The sequence below is a fragment of the Babylonia areolata genome, chromosome 7 (assembly GCF_041734735.1).
Source record: "Babylonia areolata isolate BAREFJ2019XMU chromosome 7, ASM4173473v1, whole genome shotgun sequence".
In the NCBI taxonomy this organism is placed as follows: Eukaryota; Metazoa; Mollusca; class Gastropoda; order Neogastropoda; family Buccinidae; genus Babylonia; species Babylonia areolata.
In genome coordinates this window covers 20,715,911-20,736,470 of record NC_134882.1, presented here as the reverse complement: position 1 = coordinate 20,736,470, position 20,560 = coordinate 20,715,911, and the positions used below count along the sequence as shown (strand labels likewise).

The window sequence follows — 20,560 nt, the reverse complement described above, 5'->3', positions numbered from 1 at the left end:
CTAGATTTATGGTGGAAACTTCGTTATTTAGATTTTGGTTTAGTATGATACTTCTCTTCCTTCAGTCCTATGAAAGACTGTGAAATTCTCAAAGTGTATTGGTCTGTCTGCACTTGTCCTGGTCTCTTGACGGGGTAACAACGGTCATACACATAAAAGTCAACTCATGTACATACGAGTGAACGTGGGAGTCGCAGTCCACGAACGAAGAAGAAGATCGCGCATTACTTAACACAATCCCGTGTTGACGGTTTCTAAGAAATGATCGAAGTAGAGAAATTGCATGGTCAGAAAGTCTATATACAGCCAGTTTCTCAGAAGTAGATTATGATCAATAACACTGAAAGCTGTCGCGAAGTCGACGAACAGAACCCCTGAGAGAGAGAGAGAGAGAGAGAGAGAGAGAGAGAGAGAGCAGTCCCCTTTACTCTATCAGTAACCAAACAGGACACACACCTGTTGCCCTCCTTTCCTGCACAGACGGACTGACGGGCTTTGTCGGCAATCCTCGTGTCTTGGAATTATCAACAGGCAGCCCGTCATTTCTGAAAAATGTCGGCTCCCCCCCCTCCCCTCCTCTCCCTGACAGCACCTCCCCTCCCACACCCCCTCCTCTCCCTGGCGGCACCTCCCCTCCCCCCTCCCTGGCGGCACCTCCCTCCCCCTCCTCTCCCTGGCGGCACCTCCCTCCCCCTCCTCTCCCTGGCGGCACCTCCCTCACCCCTCCCCCTCCTCTCCCTGGCGGCACCTCCCTCCCCCTCCTCTCCCTGGCGGCACCTCCCTCCCCCTCCTCTCCCTGGCGGCACCTCCCTCCCCCCTCCTCCTCTCCCTTGTGGCACCTCCCATCCCCCCTCCTCTCCCTGGCAGCACCTCCCTCCCCTCCCCCCTCCTCTCCCTGGCGGCACCTCCCCTCCCCTCCCCCCTCCTCTCCCTGGCGGCACCTCCCCTCCCCTCCCCCCTCCTCTCCCTGGCAGCACCTCCCCTCCCCTCCCCCCCCTTCTCTCCCTTGTGGCACCTCCCCTCCCCTCGCCCCTCCTCTCCCTGGCGGCACCTCCCTCCCCTCCCCCCTCCTCTCCCTGGCGGCACCTCCCCTCCCCCCTCCTCTCCCTGGCGGCACCTCCCTCCCCTCCCCCCTCCTCTCCCTGGCGGCACCTCCCCTCCCCTCCCCCCTCCTCTCCCTGGCGGCACCTCCCCTCCCCCCTCTCCCATGTAGCACCTCCCCTCCCCCTGCCCCCTCCCCCTTGAGCTTCTCCTCGTCCAGTCCGCTCCAAAGTTCAGAGCTATGTATGCATACAAGATACAGGAATATTTTGTAATCTCTTACTCAAAAACTCTCTCTCTCTCTCTCTCTCTGTGTGTGTGTGTAAGGGGGTGGTTGGTGAGTGGTGGGTGTGATATCAAGAGTGCAGCAACAGTTAGAGCATGGTACCTTCGAATGCACATAGCTTCCTGATTGAAGGAGAGAGAGAGAGAGAGAGAGAGAGAGAGAGAGAGAGAGAGAGAGAGAGACAGACAGACAGACAGACAGACAGACAGAGACAGAGACAGAGAGACAGTGGGTGGGGTGGGGAGTGGGGTGGGGGGTCTGACGAGTGACAAGCGTTGATTAGAACAGAACACGGACCACAATCATGACGCGTGCTACGCCGGTGAACCACCTGACACAGATCGATCAACCCGACGTCCGGCCGTGCATGTGAACTTTGAATCAGTCCCTCTGTCTGTCTGTCTCTCTGTCTGTCTCTCTCTGTGCCTGTCTCTGTCTCTGTCACTCACTCTGTCCGTCTCTGTCTGCCTGTCTCTGTCTTTCACTCTGTCTCTGTCTGTCTGTCTCTCACTCTGTCTCTGTCTCTCACTCTGTCTGTCTCTGTCTCTCTGTGTCTGTCTCTCACTCTGTCTCTGTCTCTCTGTCTCTGTCAGTCTGTCTCTGTCAGTCTGTCTCTGTCTGTCTGTCACTCTGTCTGTCTCTGTCTCTCTGTCTGTCTCTCACTCTGTCTCTGTCTCTCACTCTATCTCTGTCTCTCTGTGTGCCTGTCTCTGTCTGTCTCTCACTCTATCCGTCTCTGTCTCTCTGTCTGCCTGTCTGTCTCTCACTCTGTCTGTCTCTGTCTCTCTGTCTGTCTCTCACTCTGTCTCTGTCTGTCTGTCTCTCACTCTGTCTCTGTCAGTCTGTCTGTCTCTCTGTCTGTTTGTCTCTGTTTCTCACTCTGTCTGTCTCTGTCTCTCACTCTGTCTGTCTCTATCTGTCTGTCTGTCTCTCACTCTGTCTCTCACTCTGTCTGTCTCTGTCTTTCTGTCTGTAATTGTTAGTGCTCTGTGGACCCCTGTGCCAAGGTAGAGTGCACTGTGAAATCATCATTATCATCATCACCATAGTCATTATCATCATCACCATTATCATTATCATCATCATAGTGACGTGGGACTATTTCGGACAGATCACTGCCTGGTGCAAACTGATGCCAAGATAAACATGGTGCACGAGATACTGGACTGATGCCAAGATAAACATGGTGCACGAGATACTGGACTGATGCCAAGATAAACGTGGTGCACGAGATACTGGACTGATGCCAAGATAAACGTGGTGCACCAGACATTGGACTGATGCCAAGATAAACATGGTGCACGAGATACTGGACTGATGCCAAGATAAACGTGGTGCACCAGACATTGGACTGATGCCAAGATAAACGTGGTGCACGAGATACTGGACTGATGCCAAGATAAACGTGGTGCACCAGACATTGGACTGATGCCAAGATAAACATGGTGCACGAGATACTGGACTGATGCCAAGATAAACGTGGTGCACCAGACATTGGACTGATGCCAAGATAAACATGGTGCACCAGACATTGGACTGATGCCAAGATAAACGTGGTGCACCAGACACTGGACTGATGCCAAGATAAATATGGTGAACCAGACATTGGACTGATGCCAAGATAAATATGGTGCACCAGACATTGGACTGATGCCAAGATAAATATGGTGCACGAGATACTGGACTGATGCCAAGATAAACATGGTGCACGAGATACTGGACTGATGCCAAGATAAACGTGGTGCACGAGATACTGGACTGATGCCAAGATAAACGTGGTGCACGAGATACTGGACTGATGCCAAGATAAACGTGGTGCACGAGATACTGGACTGATGCCAAGATAAACATGGTGCACCAGACATTGGACTGATGCCAAGATAAACATGGTGCACCAGACATTGGACTGATGCCAAGATAAACATGGTGCACCAGACACTGGACTGATGCCAAGATAAAGGTGGTGAACCAGACATGGGAAAGATCAGGTGGGTGGTAAGGAAGTGGATGACGTTGTGTGTGTATGTTTAGTTTGATAGTGAATGATGTCACACATAGTGACTCCTTTTCTTTAAATATGAAGTTTGACAAGGTCAGTGGGTGAGTGTACTTGTTTATGTGTTCGCAATACGCGCGCGCGTGTGCGTACGTGTGTGTGCATACTTTCATTTGTGTGTGTGTGCACGTTTGTGCGTTTGTGCTCGCGTGTGCATGTCATGATGTGTGTTAGTGTGTCTATGCATGTGCATAGCCTACATATGCATGCATGCGTAATGCTGTGTACGTGTGTAAGTGTGCTCTGCACAGTCAGAGGTAAAGAGAGAGAGAGAGGGGGGGAGGAAGTGGGCGAGGGAGAAGGAGAGAGAGAGGGGGAGAAACAGAGAGAGGTAGAGACACACACACAGAGATGGAGAGACAGAGACAGAGAGAGGGAGAAAGAGACACCCACAGAGAAGGGAGAGAGAGAGAGACAGAGAGAGAGGGGGGGAGATAGAGACACACAGAGAGGGGGAAGAGAGAGACAGAGAGAGAGACAGAGACGCTCAGAAAAACAGAGAGAAAGACAAAGAAACAGAAAAGGGGAGGGGTTAGAATAGGGAAACAAAAGTATGCCAAGACGTAGGTGTTTTGAAAAATACAATCATATCATATGCGTTTACGCTATTTCAATAACGCCTGTAACCAGTCCGTGTACTATGCATTCTATGTATTGATATCCTCTGCACTGTATATACCTTCTAGAATTTTCGGCCACTGCGCAGATGCAGCTCAAGCGTCACCGTAAACAACACTAGTCTATATATAATCGGCATTTCCCCATTTTTACTCAGAGAGTTCCAGTCACTCGGATTAGACATGATGCTACTAAAAATAAATACTAGTGCTACAGTAGGAGAGGCAGTGCACCAGTACATGGAGGCATTCCCTCATTACTCTGCCGAGCTCCACTGACTAGAATCATACAAGATGCTACACACACACACACACACACACACACTCTCTCTCTCTCTCTTTCTCTCAATCACACACACACACACAAGGGTATGATGTGTTCTGCCTACTGAAGTAGGGGAGGAAGTTGCACGTGCATTGTGTAAGACTACACGCACACAAAACTAACACATACGCACGCACCGTGGCTTGTGCGCACACACACACACACGCACGCACACACATGTACACACACAGACACACACACGCGCGCGCGCGCGCGCGCGCGCACACACACACAGACCCCTGTCCACGTGACTGATAAGCACAGGGACAAGGTCCATTAACTCTGACGTGACATGATAATATCGATCAATCACAAGCATCCCTATCGTCAGCGCTATATTCAGATTCCTGGGAAAGTTTACAAACTGAAACCGAAACTAGCTCTGAAATAATATTTCCTTGGGTTGTTATAAGTTTCCTTTTCCAAGGTCGATGGTCGAAGAACAGAAGAACAAACGCAGTTTCTGTTCGATCTGAAATTTAGTCATCTTTAAAACGTCATATATGCAAAGGCAGAATATCAAAATAAATTAAAGTAAAATTCCCGGCCGTTGCAAGCGCATTATCAAGTACTGACGCATACAGACGCTGCCGGCCGTACTCTATAAAATATACATATATATCCTTGTAGGAAAACAAGCCAGCGCAGTATTCTATATTTTACTATAAAACATTTAGTTATATCCCTGTAGCCAAACAAGCCAGTGCAGTAATCTATTTTACTATAAATCATTTAGTTATATCCTGCAAGCGAAACGAGCCAATGCTGCTGCATTCTATTTCACCATAACTGAAATAAATGTTATACCCTGCAAACAAAACGGGCCACTACAGCATTCTATTAAACTAGTAAACTGATGTGTATAAATTTACATCCTGCTTGCCGCCGAACGTTTCTTTTTTTTTTTTAATTTACTTTTATTCTATTTTGTTACAGTATATATTCTATTATTAGTCTATATATATATATTATGTTGCATGTAATCGTTTTCATAGTTCTTCGCTACACGCATGTGCGCACACACACAAAGAATAGACACACAGTCATTCACAACGAAAGACCATGCAAACGCCTAGGCATACACGGCGCAGTGCGTGAGCACGCACACGTACACAAACTGTGCAGACGTCTTGGACGCGTGCTATAAACCTGAAATCTTCAACAAGCCACATGCAACGCGCTTGCACACACACACACACACACACTGAGCAAGGACGCACATAATCATATCAACCGTCACACCAACACCCTGAACTTCACTGTCAAAACCTGCACACATCACATTGCATGCAACAGTCGACCCACCTGGGAACAGGACCAGTCAACGACACACAACCACAGAACACACAGCGGCCCAACAAACACCAGTGCTGTGCTGTTCGCCATGTTGTGCAGTTGAATCTTTTCGCGTCCTTGTTCGCGGCCCTGAGAACGAATGGCCTTGATCTTGCTGCTTGCACTCCGCTCCACTTGCTTTCCGTAATCTTGCTGCGACACAGCTCCAAATCCACTCCCGTTGACGCGACAAGTGCTACGTATACCCCCACCATGCTCTCACCACACTTCCTTCACTACATCCCCCTCCCCCTCTACGCCCTTCCTATTTTTAGATAGTCTGCTTTCCACAACAGCAAAGCGAGATGGGCGAAATATTATATGTAAGCGATGTAACATTTGGGTTTATAAAGGACACTGAAAACGGCCTACGGATTTGTTTGTTGTTATAAGAACAAGAGGAAATCCAGCGTCGATTTACGTGCGTCTGCATCTTCTATGTGTTTATCCATTTGCATCAGTGAATACTTTTTTTTAATACGAATATATATATATATATATATATATATATATATATATATATATATGCAAGTTAGGTACTGCCACACAGACACACACAAACACAGAAACACTCAGACAGATACGCACACACACACACACACACACACACACGCGTATAAATATCTCAAGTCATTTTTGGTACAGGTAATACATTTATTATCACAGTTTAAAAAAGAAAAGAAAAACACTTTCAAACACCATGGCAAGAAAAATATTTAAACCCTCCCCACCAAAAAAAACATGAATATATAAGTGAATCAGTCCAGGAATTATTTGAGGGTTTTATGTTGCAAACTTTAAAAAAACAACAACAGGAAAAAAATTAAAAGATCAATGCTGCATCGATGGGCCATGCATGCACTTTATTATTGTTTTGTTTTTCATCTGTGCAAATACATCTCAAATCGGTAAATTTTTTTGTAAAATCTTGTTGAGATCCGCAGGCACGCTTTTTTTGACGACGGTAGGCTCCTAAATATTTTAATCCGTTTGAAGCTGGTCTGGGGTGAATTTGTTTCTGGTGGGGACGTACATCTGAAAACAAACAACAACATAATTTGTACATGTTTAATACATAAGCGTACATAAGGTTATACAGTCAGAGAATTATTTTCGAATTTTACCTTTATGTAGAAAGCAAGGTTTTGATCATATCAATCATTCATAAGGTTATACAGTCAGAGAATTATTTTCAAATTTACCTTTATGTAGAAAGCAAGGTTTTGATCCTATCAAGCATACATAAGGTTATACAGTCAGAGAATTATTTTCAAATTTACCTTTATGTAGAAAGCAAGGTCCCGATCCTATCCTTTTTTTTTATCCCTTGAGACCCCTTCTAACTTTAAAAAAAGGTCTTTTAAGAACCATGTATTGGTGGAGTGCATAAAAGATATTTAAGTAAGAATAGAAAGCATTTGCCGCTCGCAGCACCCGCTCTTCCCTGGTGTATTTTTGGGGCCACTCCTCAGCACAAACTGGTTTTAAAGATTTTTGAAACCTGAGGAGTGTCCCCATGGATTCTGAAAACAACAACAACAAAAAATATATTATTTAGACAACTTTTCAATGATGCATATAAAGTGCTCTTTTTTCAACCCCCCCTTTTGTTTTAGCAACAAACATTGATAAGTTTTTCTCCCCGTGTGTCTGTCAAGGATCACAAGGATTCGTACTGCTGGTATCGCTGAAGAGTTTTGTCCCTTAGACCAGCTGCTATCAGCAACTGACTGAGTTTTTGTGTGAACACATTGGTTCCAAATATCAACAACAACAACAACAAAAGAAAAAGAAAAGAAAAAAATAGAGAGGAGAAAATGATAATTCATTAAATAAGCATGACATACTTATACACAACCCACCTCTCCCCCACACCCAATAAAGAAGACTAATTTTACAGTTTATAAAATACGAGGGAGGCAGGACTAATAGAGAGGAGAAATAATCTTTTTTGAAGGGGAAACTCACTCGACACCGGAGCAGGTGACTGCTTTCGAGGTGATGCCGGCAGAGGTTGGACAGGTGTCTGTGAAGGCCCGGGCTGGTCGTCCATTGGAAGTAAAGAGGACTGGTCGTCCATTGGAAGTAAAGAGGACTGGTTTAGTCCTGACGGCCCGGGCTCCTCTTCGACAACCTGCAGAGTTTGCACTGACAAAAAACAACCTGGATCAAAACACTTTTCTCTCTTTGTGTGCGTGTGTGTGTGTGTGTTAGATACTTTTTAAATAATGTGCAGGTCACACTGCTAAATAATTTAACTTAAAAAAACCCAAACAAACAAACTAGTAAAGCTGTTCATAATTGTAAAACAATCAATCCCTTTTTGACTCACTTGTGTAAACAAAGTCAGTCTATGTTTTAACCCGGTGTTCGGTTGTCTGTGTGTGTGTGTGTGTGTGTGTCCATGGTAAACTTTAACATTGACATTTTCTCTGCAAATACTTTGTCAGTTGACACCAAATTAGGCATAAAAATAGGAAAAATTCAGTTCTTTCCAGTCATCTTGTTTAAAACAATATTGCACCTCTTGGATGGGCACCAAAAAAAAAAAAAAAGAAAAAAAAAAGAAGCCTAATTATATGCAAACTGCATTTACTGTTATATTTATATTTTTTGTATTCTCTAAACTTGGCACTTTGATCTGATATTCTGACACAACAACAAGAGCAGTCATTATTATCATTTTTTGTTCAAATAGGAACTTCTTTTGCTAAGCATGGAAGTTTTATTTATTTGCAAACGTTTTGGTGCAGATAGTAAAAAAGGGAAATTAATCTGTAATTAATGCTAGGGGACCTGATTTGCTTTAAATTGATCTTTCTCATCTTAAACATTACATTTTGAAATTATACTCAATACATAAAAAGCTTGTGTGTTTTACTCTCAGTGTACAGGGCTTTCACTATGTTCATTCGCCCAAGTGGTCTTTTTCGGAAAATACTAAAATCAATACGACAAGTGGACTTTACAGATCTATTGGCTGAGCCCTGAAGGTCATGGGCAAAAATCAATTGCGTACACATATTTACTACACATTCAAAGCGCGTGCTCATATTCTTCGCGAACGCGAACGACGCCATTTTGTTTCAAGTTGTTGACCTGCCCGTTCAATCCTATATTCAGTGGACAATACACGATAACATGTGATGGAAAGTTGGAGAAGGAGACCGTTACATATTTATTCAGAGAAAGATTTGTGAACGCCTCATCACTTACTGGATTATGCCCCAAACTGCCATAAAAATATCCTCAGAATGAGTTGGAATTCACAGTTAAAAATTGTAAACCATGCGAGTTAATACCCTTGAATTGATCACGATGAAACAAAAAAATTTCCAGTCTTGACTTTTCTCAAAATGAAGTCCTTTTCACTTCTTGCGACGTTTAGAAGTACTTATACTTGGCTCTACATGTGATTAGTTTAACAAAATACTCAATGTTCATATCAACTTTAAAACTATAAAACTAGAATGAACATAAAAGATAAATTGAATCGACCGTGTCGTACTACAATCCCGGCGGGTGTAACTAACTTGTACATCTATCTAGATCTAGAGAAAACGACTAAATGTTGCAGTGTGATTGCTGCGATAGCCACGTCTCCTTTACCGCGGACTTAAAAAGAATTTTTTTGTTGCCCTTAAAGATTTTTTGAATGCCCAAGATACACCAGAATAATATGATTTAGGCAGCGTTCTCACTGCGAATACCGCAATTGATTTATCGCCCTTTAAAAAAGTATGTTCAAATATTAAATTTTAGAACGTCAGTTAAGGATCCACGATAGTGTAATGGGTAAGACAGTTTCTTCTCACCCGAACACGCGGGGATTGAATCTGGTTAGGACTTTTCTTTTTTTTTTTTTTTTTTTTTAACCCGAAGCTTTATAATAACAAATACAGAACACATTTTCACGATTAGATTTAAAAAAAAAAGTGTATCACAAGTGAGTCTTGAAGGCCTTGCCTCTCTTGTTTCAATTGTGATGCTGTTGTGCTAGTGTGTGGATGAAATGATGCTGTATATGATCCTTACATTCATTGCACCATGTGGTGCAATTTATTGTACCACACCGGTGAGAGCAAACAACTGCCGCTGTGGCGAGAATGTCTACTCTCCCCGTACTTTTTGTCTGACTACTAACCACCAAGCTCCCTCTCTCTCTCACTGTATGGTGCAGGATAAAACGGTTCTTGTATATTCTTCTTTTTCTTTTGCTCCTCATACTTTGTTGCGAGACCCAAACACACAGGCTTTCTCTCTCTCTTTATTCCGATACCTACTTTCTCTTTTTACCTACTTTCTCTTTTGCTAGCACCCCGTACTTTTGTTGAGTGTGACGGAGAGGTGTACCAGTCTAAGGGAAACCACCGTAGTCTGTGAAAGATAGTTTATGAACGATGCTGTCCCTTACTTGAATCTGTTCCGGCGTGCCTTCATTCAAGTGTTTGTCTGCCGGCGTGTGTGCATGCTTGTGCATGTGCTGGCGGGCGTCGCGCGCGCGCGCGTGTGTGCATGCTTGTGTGTATGCATGCCGACGTGTGTGGGAGGGCATGCGAGTGTGTATGTATGCCGACGTGTGTGGAGGGGCATGCGAGTGTATGGTCTGGCCAGTGTGCATAGTGCGCGTCTGGCATGAGGTCTGGGTGGGGGGTGCAGAGGTTGTGTGGGAGGGGTGGTGGTGGAGAGGGGTGGACAATGTCTATAGGGAGTGTTATTGTGCACGTTGTTGTTGTAGGTCAGATTGTAAGGACCTGTCAAACATGTCAGCCATCGGTCAGTCATCGGTGCGTGTGACCCAGGCGAGTTCCTGTTTTGTTCTTGTCATTTCAAATCAAATCAAATCAAATCAAAAACACTTTATTAATCCACATGGAAATTAAGTTGTGCAATCACAGGCTCATTGTAAACACTGGCATAAAATCATGCGCAACATAAGAAGATATTAAAACTAGTCAAATAAGAATTCCCAATAGCTGACGATATACTAACCCCCCCCCCCCCCCACACACACACACATACTCATGTTAAGACAATAGGGTATTGCACAACAATATTAACAAATGAAAACATCCAACAAAAAAAGGGTATAAGATTACTAAAATTGACATGCGCGCACGCACGCACACACACCCACACACACACACACACACACACACACACACACACACACACACACACACACACACACACACACACGTTAAGACCATAAGGTATTGTACAACAATACATAAATAAAAACATCAAGGGAATAAATCGTATATATAAGTAAAATGCACACACACACACACACACTCACACACACACACACAAACAACGTATGCATGCACATAACATATGTCACGCCAATAAGATTAGAACATTAACATTAAGATACATGAAATCCAAGTAAAATAAGAAAATATTTAAAAATCACTTCCGATCACACACACACAAAAATGCTTGCTTGCCCGTGCTCACCCGCTCATTCCCACATGCACGCATAATGTCTGCTCCCATACACTCGTCTGCTGGTGAAGTTCAGGTGTTGCTGTGGCGAGGGGGCTTGGGGGGTGGGAGGGTTCACTTAGTGTATTGGATGTTTTGATTGTGTGCGCGAATGGCTGTAGGAATAAATGAATTAATGTATCGAGATGTTCTTGCGCGTGGAGCTCTAAACCTACCACTTATGTCTGACCTTCTGCTATTAATGTCATCATGTAGTGGGTGTCTTACGTCGGTCAAAATTGTTATTAGTCTGTCAGTCAGTTTTCTATTGTGCATGTCGCTAAAGGTGTCTTGTCTTATACCCACCACCCCACCCGCTTTCCTAATGACTTTTTCCAACCTGGGAAAATTGTTCCGTTGACATTGGGAAATTTTACCCCCCCCCCTCCCCCCGTCCAGAAGAACAAACTAGAATAGGTTGAATAAGCTTTTCAGTTAGCCTCAGCTTCAGATGATTTTACTTTTATGAGAGAAAACGGACTTCTCTACTCAGTCGCCGTTGTCATATTTCTCTCTCTGAAGTGTCCTTGGTGAAAAAGAACAAACTTTTCAGGACCCAGATAATTTATTCTTTTGTGTTGTGGACTTCCAAGTTTTTGACCATGGTAAGAAAGTATTTTTGACTCACTTGTGTAAACAAAGTGAGTCTATGTTTTAACGCGGTGTTCGGTTGTCTATGTGTGTGTGTGTGTGTGTGTGTGTGTGTGTGTGTCCGTGGTAAACTTTAACATTGACATTTTCTCTGCAAATACTTTCTCAGTTGACACCAAATTAGGCATAAAAATAGGAATAATTCAGTTCTTTCCAGTCATCTTGCTTAAAAAAATATTGCACCTCTGGGATGGGCACACACAAAAAAGAAAAAAGAAAAAAAAGAAGCCTAATTTATATGCAAACTGCATTTACTGTTATATTTATATTTTTTGTATTATCTAAACGTGGCACTTTGATCTGATTTCTGACCCAACAAGAGCAGTCATTATTATCATTTTTTTTGTTCAAACAGGAACTTCTTTTGCTAAGCATGGAAGTTTTATTTATTTGCAAACGTTTTGGTGCAGATAGTAAAGAAGGGAAATTACTCTGTAATTAATGCTAGGGGACTTGATTTGCTTTAAATTGATCTTTCTCATCTTAAACATTACATTTTGAAATTATACTCAATACATAAAAATCTTGGATTTTTAAAAAAAAGTGTATCACAAGTGAGTCTTGAAGGCCTTGCCTCTCTTGTATTCCTTTGGTTTGTTGTTGTATATGTTTTACAAATCCAAGCGATCTCTTGAAGCGATTGAAAAACCTACGCTGCTAAAAAAAAAAAAAAAAAAAAAAAAAAAATCTTAACCGCGGGTTTAGGTTGTGTTATGTGATGAGCCGTGTGGGTGATTTTACATCTGCATGTAGGTTAAGCCATGTAGTTTACAATATTATTATTGTTGTTGTCAGTTGTGAAACGTAATAAATTTCCTTTTTTCTTTTGGAACGAGGGTGCTTTCTCTCTCTGTGAGAGCTGAGCTGTTCTCATGGACTGAGCGGACGCCATTCTATGACGCTCCGCAAAATTAATTTCTTCAGTGTGATTGTTCAGTTTATTTCACCTTATCGAGTGATTTATGTGCTTTTCTGTATCGATTGAAATATTCTGCGCACAGTGGCATAAAAATTGTTAGGTTTAAATTCATAATCAAGTGATTTCCGCGACATGATGTGAAGTACACCTGTACCGGCCACAAACAAAACACAGACAGCCGCTGTTGTGTGTGTCACGGGTCATGTTCTGTGGATATCCTTCCTTGACCTGTGAACAGTGCTCTCTCTGTGTGTGTGTGTGTGTGTGTGTGTGTGGTATATCTTCATTTCATCGCAATGGATTCTACTTTAGTGTCAAATTATGAACAACTTCGGCACAATGAGTATTATGTATTGTCTTTGTCCCTGTGTCGTGTAATCATGTCTGCTTCAACTTCTCCTTGCAAAGACAAGAGTCTCAAAAAATTACAACCTACACTCGACATAATCCGAAAACGGTTTTCGTGCAGCAAGGATGAACTTACAGTGTGGAGAAACTGTCTTTTTTACCGATATTCTGGATTACACGAGTCCGATATTTCAGTTCAGCTCAGTGACTATGATCACAATGACTCAGTATTGTCGTTTCCCTCGTTGTTTGTATCCGTGCCGTCTCCTTCCACTCTTACCAAGTCAGTGATTCGTATTTTTTATCAGTCATGTAAATCTGTGACTACTACCCTTTATTCTTCATCACAGTCCGAAGGAACTTTACTGTGTCAAAGTTTAGACTGCTCACTCTGGGACTCAGATGAATGTGAAATTAAAAAAAGAAAAAGAAAAAAGAAAAGAAAAAAAAACTGGTGTCTAATTTCATGCGAGATAAAAATATTGAAAAAACATCTAAACTCTTGATCCAAACTCCTGTGACATTCATCAGTGCGTTCCCTGGTTCACCAACCATACACACACCCACCATTGACTTGTCTCCATCGACACCGACATCTCCTTGTGGAGATTCCTTCATCCCACCACCATCACATCTGCTGACAGACCTGGGACCAGCTGAGCCGACCCAAGATGGTATCGTCGTCCTCCTGCCCACTCCACCTGTGGCGCACAGCAACCCTCACAAGGGAAAAGAAACCAGAAGCCACAAAAAGACAGTAACGCCAGTGGGAAGAAGGACTAGATCACAAAAAAGCGAATATTGTTTCAAACAGTACATACACAGGCTGTCGGTTCACTTCCAGAACTGAAACAGAAGGTTTTCGATTTAGACCAGCAGCTTGATTCTTTATCTAGTGCACAATCTACATTACAAAATAACATTTTCACAGCTGTCGAAGACATCAAGGTTATCACTAAAAACGAATTACGTATCAATATTTCTGAAAAATTCAACATGCTCATTTCCAAACTGGATGACATGCAATCTCAGCTAAAAAAAAAAACTGGAAGCATCAAACAAACAGCTAACAAAAGACAAACAGTCCATCAAAACACAGCTAGGGTCAATAAACTCTGAAATTAAAAAATCTAAACCAGAAGAGACGAAAAGTGTGACATCATCCACACAAACACCCTCTGAGATTCAGGACAAACCTACAAGCGTAGATGTAAGCACAGAAACAGACACAATTCCCTACCATCAAACCGCCCCAAGTCATGATACTGTAGCTAAGCCCTCTGTTTTACCAGAGAGCAGTGCACGGGCGGAATTCCAGACAGTGACACCATCCCCTTAACACTGCCCTCGTAAAAACAAACCGGACAGTACACCAGCCCCCTCTTCTGAGTACAATGATGAACCTGGAAACTCTTCTCATTACTCAGTTTCCACATCTAACCCTTTCTCTGTGCTCTCGAGTGCAGAGAATAGCATCCCAGCTGACGCGGTCCCTCTCGTAGACAGAGTTACCATGGTAAATAGTAAACCAACAACTAAAGCTCTGTCAACTCCCCAAGAAACACTGAACAGCATGTCGATTCCAGACAAAGCAACTATACTTCTAATTGGTGACTCTGTCATTCGTTTCATCAACGCCAAACGGTTAGCGCCCCATCAGGCCTATTTATTCAAAATATGTGTTCCAGGAATGTGTGTTGAAGACCTCTGCAACTGGCTTAATGCATTACCTGTTACTCCAAATCTGAAAGACGTGCTCATTCATGTTGGCATAAATTCCTGTTCATCAGGTCCTGTGTCAACCGACACATGGACTAAACTAATCCTGTTATGTCGAAATAAATTCCCAGAAGCACGCTTGAGCCTGAGTTCAATCCTTCCTGCCAGAGGCAAACATCACTTGAACAACATCATCCTTCCCTCGAACCGTAACCTTCAAATCACATGTGACCAACAAAAAGTCCTTTGCATCAATAATTTTCCAACATTCGCACCAAACACCAACCTTTACAGCAGCGTAAAACACCCTTATGCCAGAGGAACTGCTCTTCTGGCTGCGACTTAAAAAAAAAAAATGTGGCGGACAGGTCTCCGTCAAGAAGGCCGTTTTCCCGAAAACACTCACAGGACTGACAAAGAGTGGAACGACAGAAATGTTTCACTGCGTAATGATCATTCCTCTGCTTATCATTCACAGGCAGAATTGAGGCGAACACATCAAGCTGACGTAACTGGCGATGCACATGATCAGGTTTTTGAGCAACCACTTCCGCCCATACAATCCAGTTATCATTTCCCTCCTCTTACTCCCAGCTTAAATAGTAGAAGAACACCAATCTTACATTCCAGTCAGTACCCCCCCCCCCCCCCCCCCTACCCAGCCTCACCGTACAATTCTGTCCCTGTCGCACGTCAACCACACTACACCGATCAAAACGGTGTCTCATACAATAACTTTCCTAGGCAAAATACAGACAGACTAACAAACACACAGTCTCTAAATCAAATCCATCCATATGCAGAACAATTGTTACACATGGCATCCCGCTTGTCACAACAGCGCACATTTCCATCATATCATGCTTCTTGACTACTTCTTGTTACGTCACCCCCTCGTGCCCCTCCTTCCGATTCTTTCCCCCATGTGTCCCCACACCATTCTAAATAGATATAACTCAATGTTTAATCTTTCGCCAGTTACAGAGTCAATCATGGATGATGTTGTTTTCCTTTCAATATTTGTCGTTTTCTTTAATTTTGTTGCTGTTGTTGTTGGTGGTGGTTTATTTGTTGTTGTTGCAAGTATCGAAATATCGGGGAGGGTGGGGGAGGGTTGGGGTTGGGGTTAACTTGCACATGCGTATGAAGTATGAGTTGTTTGTTTTCTTTGTAATTATAAACCCCTGTGGTTGCTCACACATGTTCCGGATCAACTGATAAGTTGCCTTGCCCATTAATATAATTAGTACCACTGATACGATTGAGGAATCCTGATTTTTCTCTCTCTATATAATAACTTTCATTTTTCATTATATATTATTCTACCCTATAATTGCTCATTTAATTGGTTTTGTTTGCTTGATTGTTTCTTCCATATAGTGTTTGATCTTCAGAATTTACTCTTTTTTTTCTCAGTTTGCTTGCTATCTACTTGACATTATTATTATTGTTACTTTTCCTATACAATCTAGATTGTTTTGTGTCTTGTTTACTGAATTTTTCATTACTTATAATGTCAGTGTAAGAAAATTATGAATGCTAACACACCCCAGACGTGCGATGCATGGCCATTGGCAGAAGGTTTGACAGTAGGCTTTCTTAATGTCAATCATATAATTAATAAGTTATCTGATATTTCAGATATATTGAATAATTTTGGAAAAAAACTTTCACATTTTTGGATTTGGTGAAACAAGATTATCAGAACATATGTCAGACTCTGACCTAACGATGCCTTGATATAATGTCGTCCGTAAGGATCCTTTCAATCCAAACGAAACGGGCTTACTTATTTATGTTCATGAACCTATCAGATTCAAAAGAATTGAATCATTTGAAAACCACCATGTTGAATCAGTGTGGATCCAGGTACACTTTAAAAAATCGGAACCGTTTCTTATAGGCTTTATCTATAGGAATCCTGCAGAGCACGTTGACTGGATGGATAAGTTCACGCTAATGATGGAAGACGCTTCTCTGCTCTTTGAACTGAAAACAAACATACGAATCCTTTCATCTCAATCAGTTAATCGACAAACCAACACGAATCACTCGCACTTCAAAAACACTCATCGACCACATATATACAACTTTCACAAAGCCTATTTCTGAAATATGCTCTCCAACCTTTGGCTGTAGCGACCACTTTCCAGTTTGTATCACATGGTCTAAAAAAGGTATCAAGATACAAAAAACAACAACAAAAAAACCTGTCATAAAGTTATCACATACAGAAGTTATTCAAAATTTGACCCAGATTCATTCTTGATGGACCTGATGAACTCTCCTATGTCCCTCGTTTATCAATTTACTGATCCAGATGAAGCGTTTGAAATATGGTATCATAATTTCCTCAACATTTACAACAAGCACGCCCCATTCAAAACTAAACGTGTAAAAAGCAGTCTGAAAAAGCCGTGGATGACGAGAGACATAGAAGACGCCATCGATTTCAGAGATTTTCTTTTATCAGCTGGAACCCGAGAAGATTTTCAAAACCAAAGAAATGCAGTAAATAACTTGAAACGTTTAGCGAAAAAGAAATATTTTCAAAAGTTGATCACTTCTAAGTCTGACAGTAAGTCTTTGTGGAAAGCCATAAATCAGTTGAATAATAAGAATAGAACCACACAAATTACATCATTCACAGACATATCCACAGATAGACTTAACTCACATTTCTGTAACATAGCTAATTCAATTATAAAATCAGACAAATCATACCTTAACTCTCTAAATGCTCTGTTAAAATTCTGTCAATCAAAAAATATTTCATCCACATTAGATATTCCGTTGATATGTGTACATGAAGTCTATAATGCCCTGATCCATTTAAAACAAACTAGTACAAGAGATCTTGATGGCATAGACGGAAAAATATTAAAACTATGAGCTCCTATAATAGCAGAATCCCTTACATACATATATTATTTAAGTATTACAAAAAATAAGATTCCCAAAACGCTCAAAACTGCTAAAATTATTCCTATATATAAGAATGGTGATCGCTCTGAACCATCAAACTACAGACCAATTTCTATTTTGCCAATATCATCAAACCCCCTGGAAAATCATATAAATAAACACATTCTTAAGCATTTTAATAATTTTGACTTGTTCCATCCAAATCAGTCTGGATTTAGAGCTAATCACTCATGTCATTCTGCACTAACAAATTTAGTTGATCAATGGCTTACTAACATTAATAATAACGAAATTACTGGAGCTCTTGTTGTCGACTTTATGAAGGCTTTTGATGTGACTGATCATTCTCTCCTCCTGAAAAAACTAAAGATTTATGGTTTGTCTTTGAATACATTAGAACTTATCTCATCTTTTCTCTCTGAAAGAAAACAACTTGTGTTCACAAATGATTCAAAATCAATGTTATTACCAATTAACTATGGTGTACCTCAAGGTTCTGTTTTGGGACCTATCTTATTTTCTGCATATATTAATGACCTACCCTTATCTAACAAGACACCATGTGAAATGTTTGCTGATGACACCACCATTCATACTAGTCATACTAACCTATGTACCGTGTCTCTTTCTCTTCAGGAAAGTATTTACCAGTTGATTGAATGGTCCGAACTAAACCACATGTGTCTCCATCCTAAAAAAACAAAATTCCTAATAATCACAACAAGGCAATAACGTCAAAATATGTTCATAAACTGTTCGCCTATTTTCATCAAAGGCGACAAGATTGAAGAAGTTGACCACCATAAAATCCTTGGCATCACTATTGATAATAAAATATCTATCAACAGTCTAGAATTAAACACTTTTTGGATCTTCACTGCCGACAACTATTTGTCAGTGCTTATATAGAATCACACATTAACTATGCTTCGACAGTGTGGGATTCGGCGAGTGACAGTATTTTTGAGTCTGCATAGAAGAGCTGTAAAATTGGTTCTTTTCAATTCTTCATCATTGACCGTATCTGATTATAAAGCTCTCGATATCCTCCCACTGAAAACAAAACTTCTATTTAACAAAGGTCTATTTATGTTCAAAATCATGTCTGGATTTGCTCCCCAATCACTGAAGAATAAATTTGTAACCAACACTCTTTGTCATGTTCATAAAGTTATGGTACCACTTCCAAGGATCGATCTTTTTAAATCTAGTCTGTCTTATTCAGGGGGCTGTTTATGGAATGAATTACTATCCTCCCTCAATGTAAACACTGTAAAATCATCCATTACTTCAAAAACATATATCGTGCACATTTATTGAAAAACATGTGATTATGTGACACATATCAATTATAAACAACAAACATGTATAGATTGTCAATATATACACGTCTCTCTCCTCCCCTGTCAGTCTCTCTCTATGTCTGTCTCCATTTTTACCGCAAAGCAACTGCGATCTTGTATGGATCCATATACCAAACGCAGCTGAAAAGGAAAACGACATACATCGGCTGTTGCTATATACCACCAGTATCATCATCTTTCGGTAAATTACATTCACCCCAGATATGGGATAGGTTGGAAAGCGACATAGAACATTTTTCTACAAAAGGTAATATTATCTTATGTGGCGATTTCAATGCAAGGACAGGAATGGTTACTGATTATATCAACACAGACAACGATGATAATACCTACCTGTCGTCTTACCCTGGTTATACTGATAGAGTAAACGACAGATGCTCGATGGACCAAACTGTTCACAAAATTGGTCGCAAACTAATCGATATCTGCATCTGGGGGGGGGGGGGGGGGGGGGGGGGGGGAAGAAGAACGCAAAAAAAAAAAGAAGAAAAAAAAAGTCGCAATTAGATTTTTCTGTTCCTGCATCTAAATCCAGTCCATCTATGCCTTTGACAAGTAGCAGCAAATAACTATAGGCACAGTGTATTATGATATACTTCTTCGTTTATCTCAGATGACATGTCCCTTGACACTTCGCTCGCATGTGCAGAATCTGCTTGGCTATATTCCTTTCTGCAGAAATATGCGTCATAGTTTGTGGCTTTGTCCTGACCAGAGAATAGCAATGACCATCTGGATGGCGTACTCAGACGGTACACAGGTAAGCCCCAAAAGGTGCAGAACTCAGCAATGAGATTTATATTTTAAACAAAGAAATAACCACTCGCTGTGGTGAAGTGGTTAATAATTTCGCGGATTGGCGACTGGGAAGACACCGGTACGATCCAAAACACAGGTGTGTGTGTGTGTGTGTGTGTGTGTGTGTGTGTGTGTGTGTGTGTGTGTGTGTTTGGGAGGGGGGACAGACAGACAGCCATTCACATAGGGACAGACATACAGACAGATTAATGCTAGCCATTCAGACAGACAGACTGATAGAGACAAACACAGGATCTGACAGTCAAACAATACCCCAGTCATCAAAAAAAAAAAAAAAAAAAAAAAAAAAAATCAGTCACACACAGAGACATCAGACTGAAAGGATTCATTCACAACCCATCATACCCCATTCCCCCCGCCCCCTCCCTGTCAGCCAAACCACTCCCTAGCACCCAGGCAAGAACACCTAAAACCCGCAGCAGCACAACACTAACGAAGCCCTGTAATACATCCGCCACACAATAGTCTACAACACAAAGACGTCATAGTGCTGAGAAAAAGCGCCTGCCACCAAAACTCCCTTCAATTTCTCCAACCGCTCTACCCTCGTACCCCTCCTCACCCCCCACCCCTAGCCATTCACCCCCCCCACCACCACCACCACCACCAAACCCCAGTGCCCCCCCAAACCCCGCAACCCCCCGCCCCCCTCCCTACCTGCTGCTGCG

General features: G+C 42.0%; 1 protein-coding gene across 1 annotated transcript in view; it reads right to left on the bottom strand.

Annotated features, from left to right (window-relative positions):
• Positions 1–20,560, bottom strand: part of LOC143283798 (uncharacterized) — a 64,172-nt gene that overhangs the window by 39,893 nt on the left and 3,719 nt on the right. Inside the window, exons 3-4 of the mRNA XM_076590169.1 lie at positions 7,629–7,808; positions 5,631–5,856 (exon numbers count right to left, since the gene is read on the bottom strand). Of these exons, the coding sequence (XP_076446284.1) occupies positions 5,631–5,856; positions 7,629–7,808 (406 nt within the window). The remainder of the gene's footprint in view (positions 1–5,630; positions 5,857–7,628; positions 7,809–20,560) is intronic.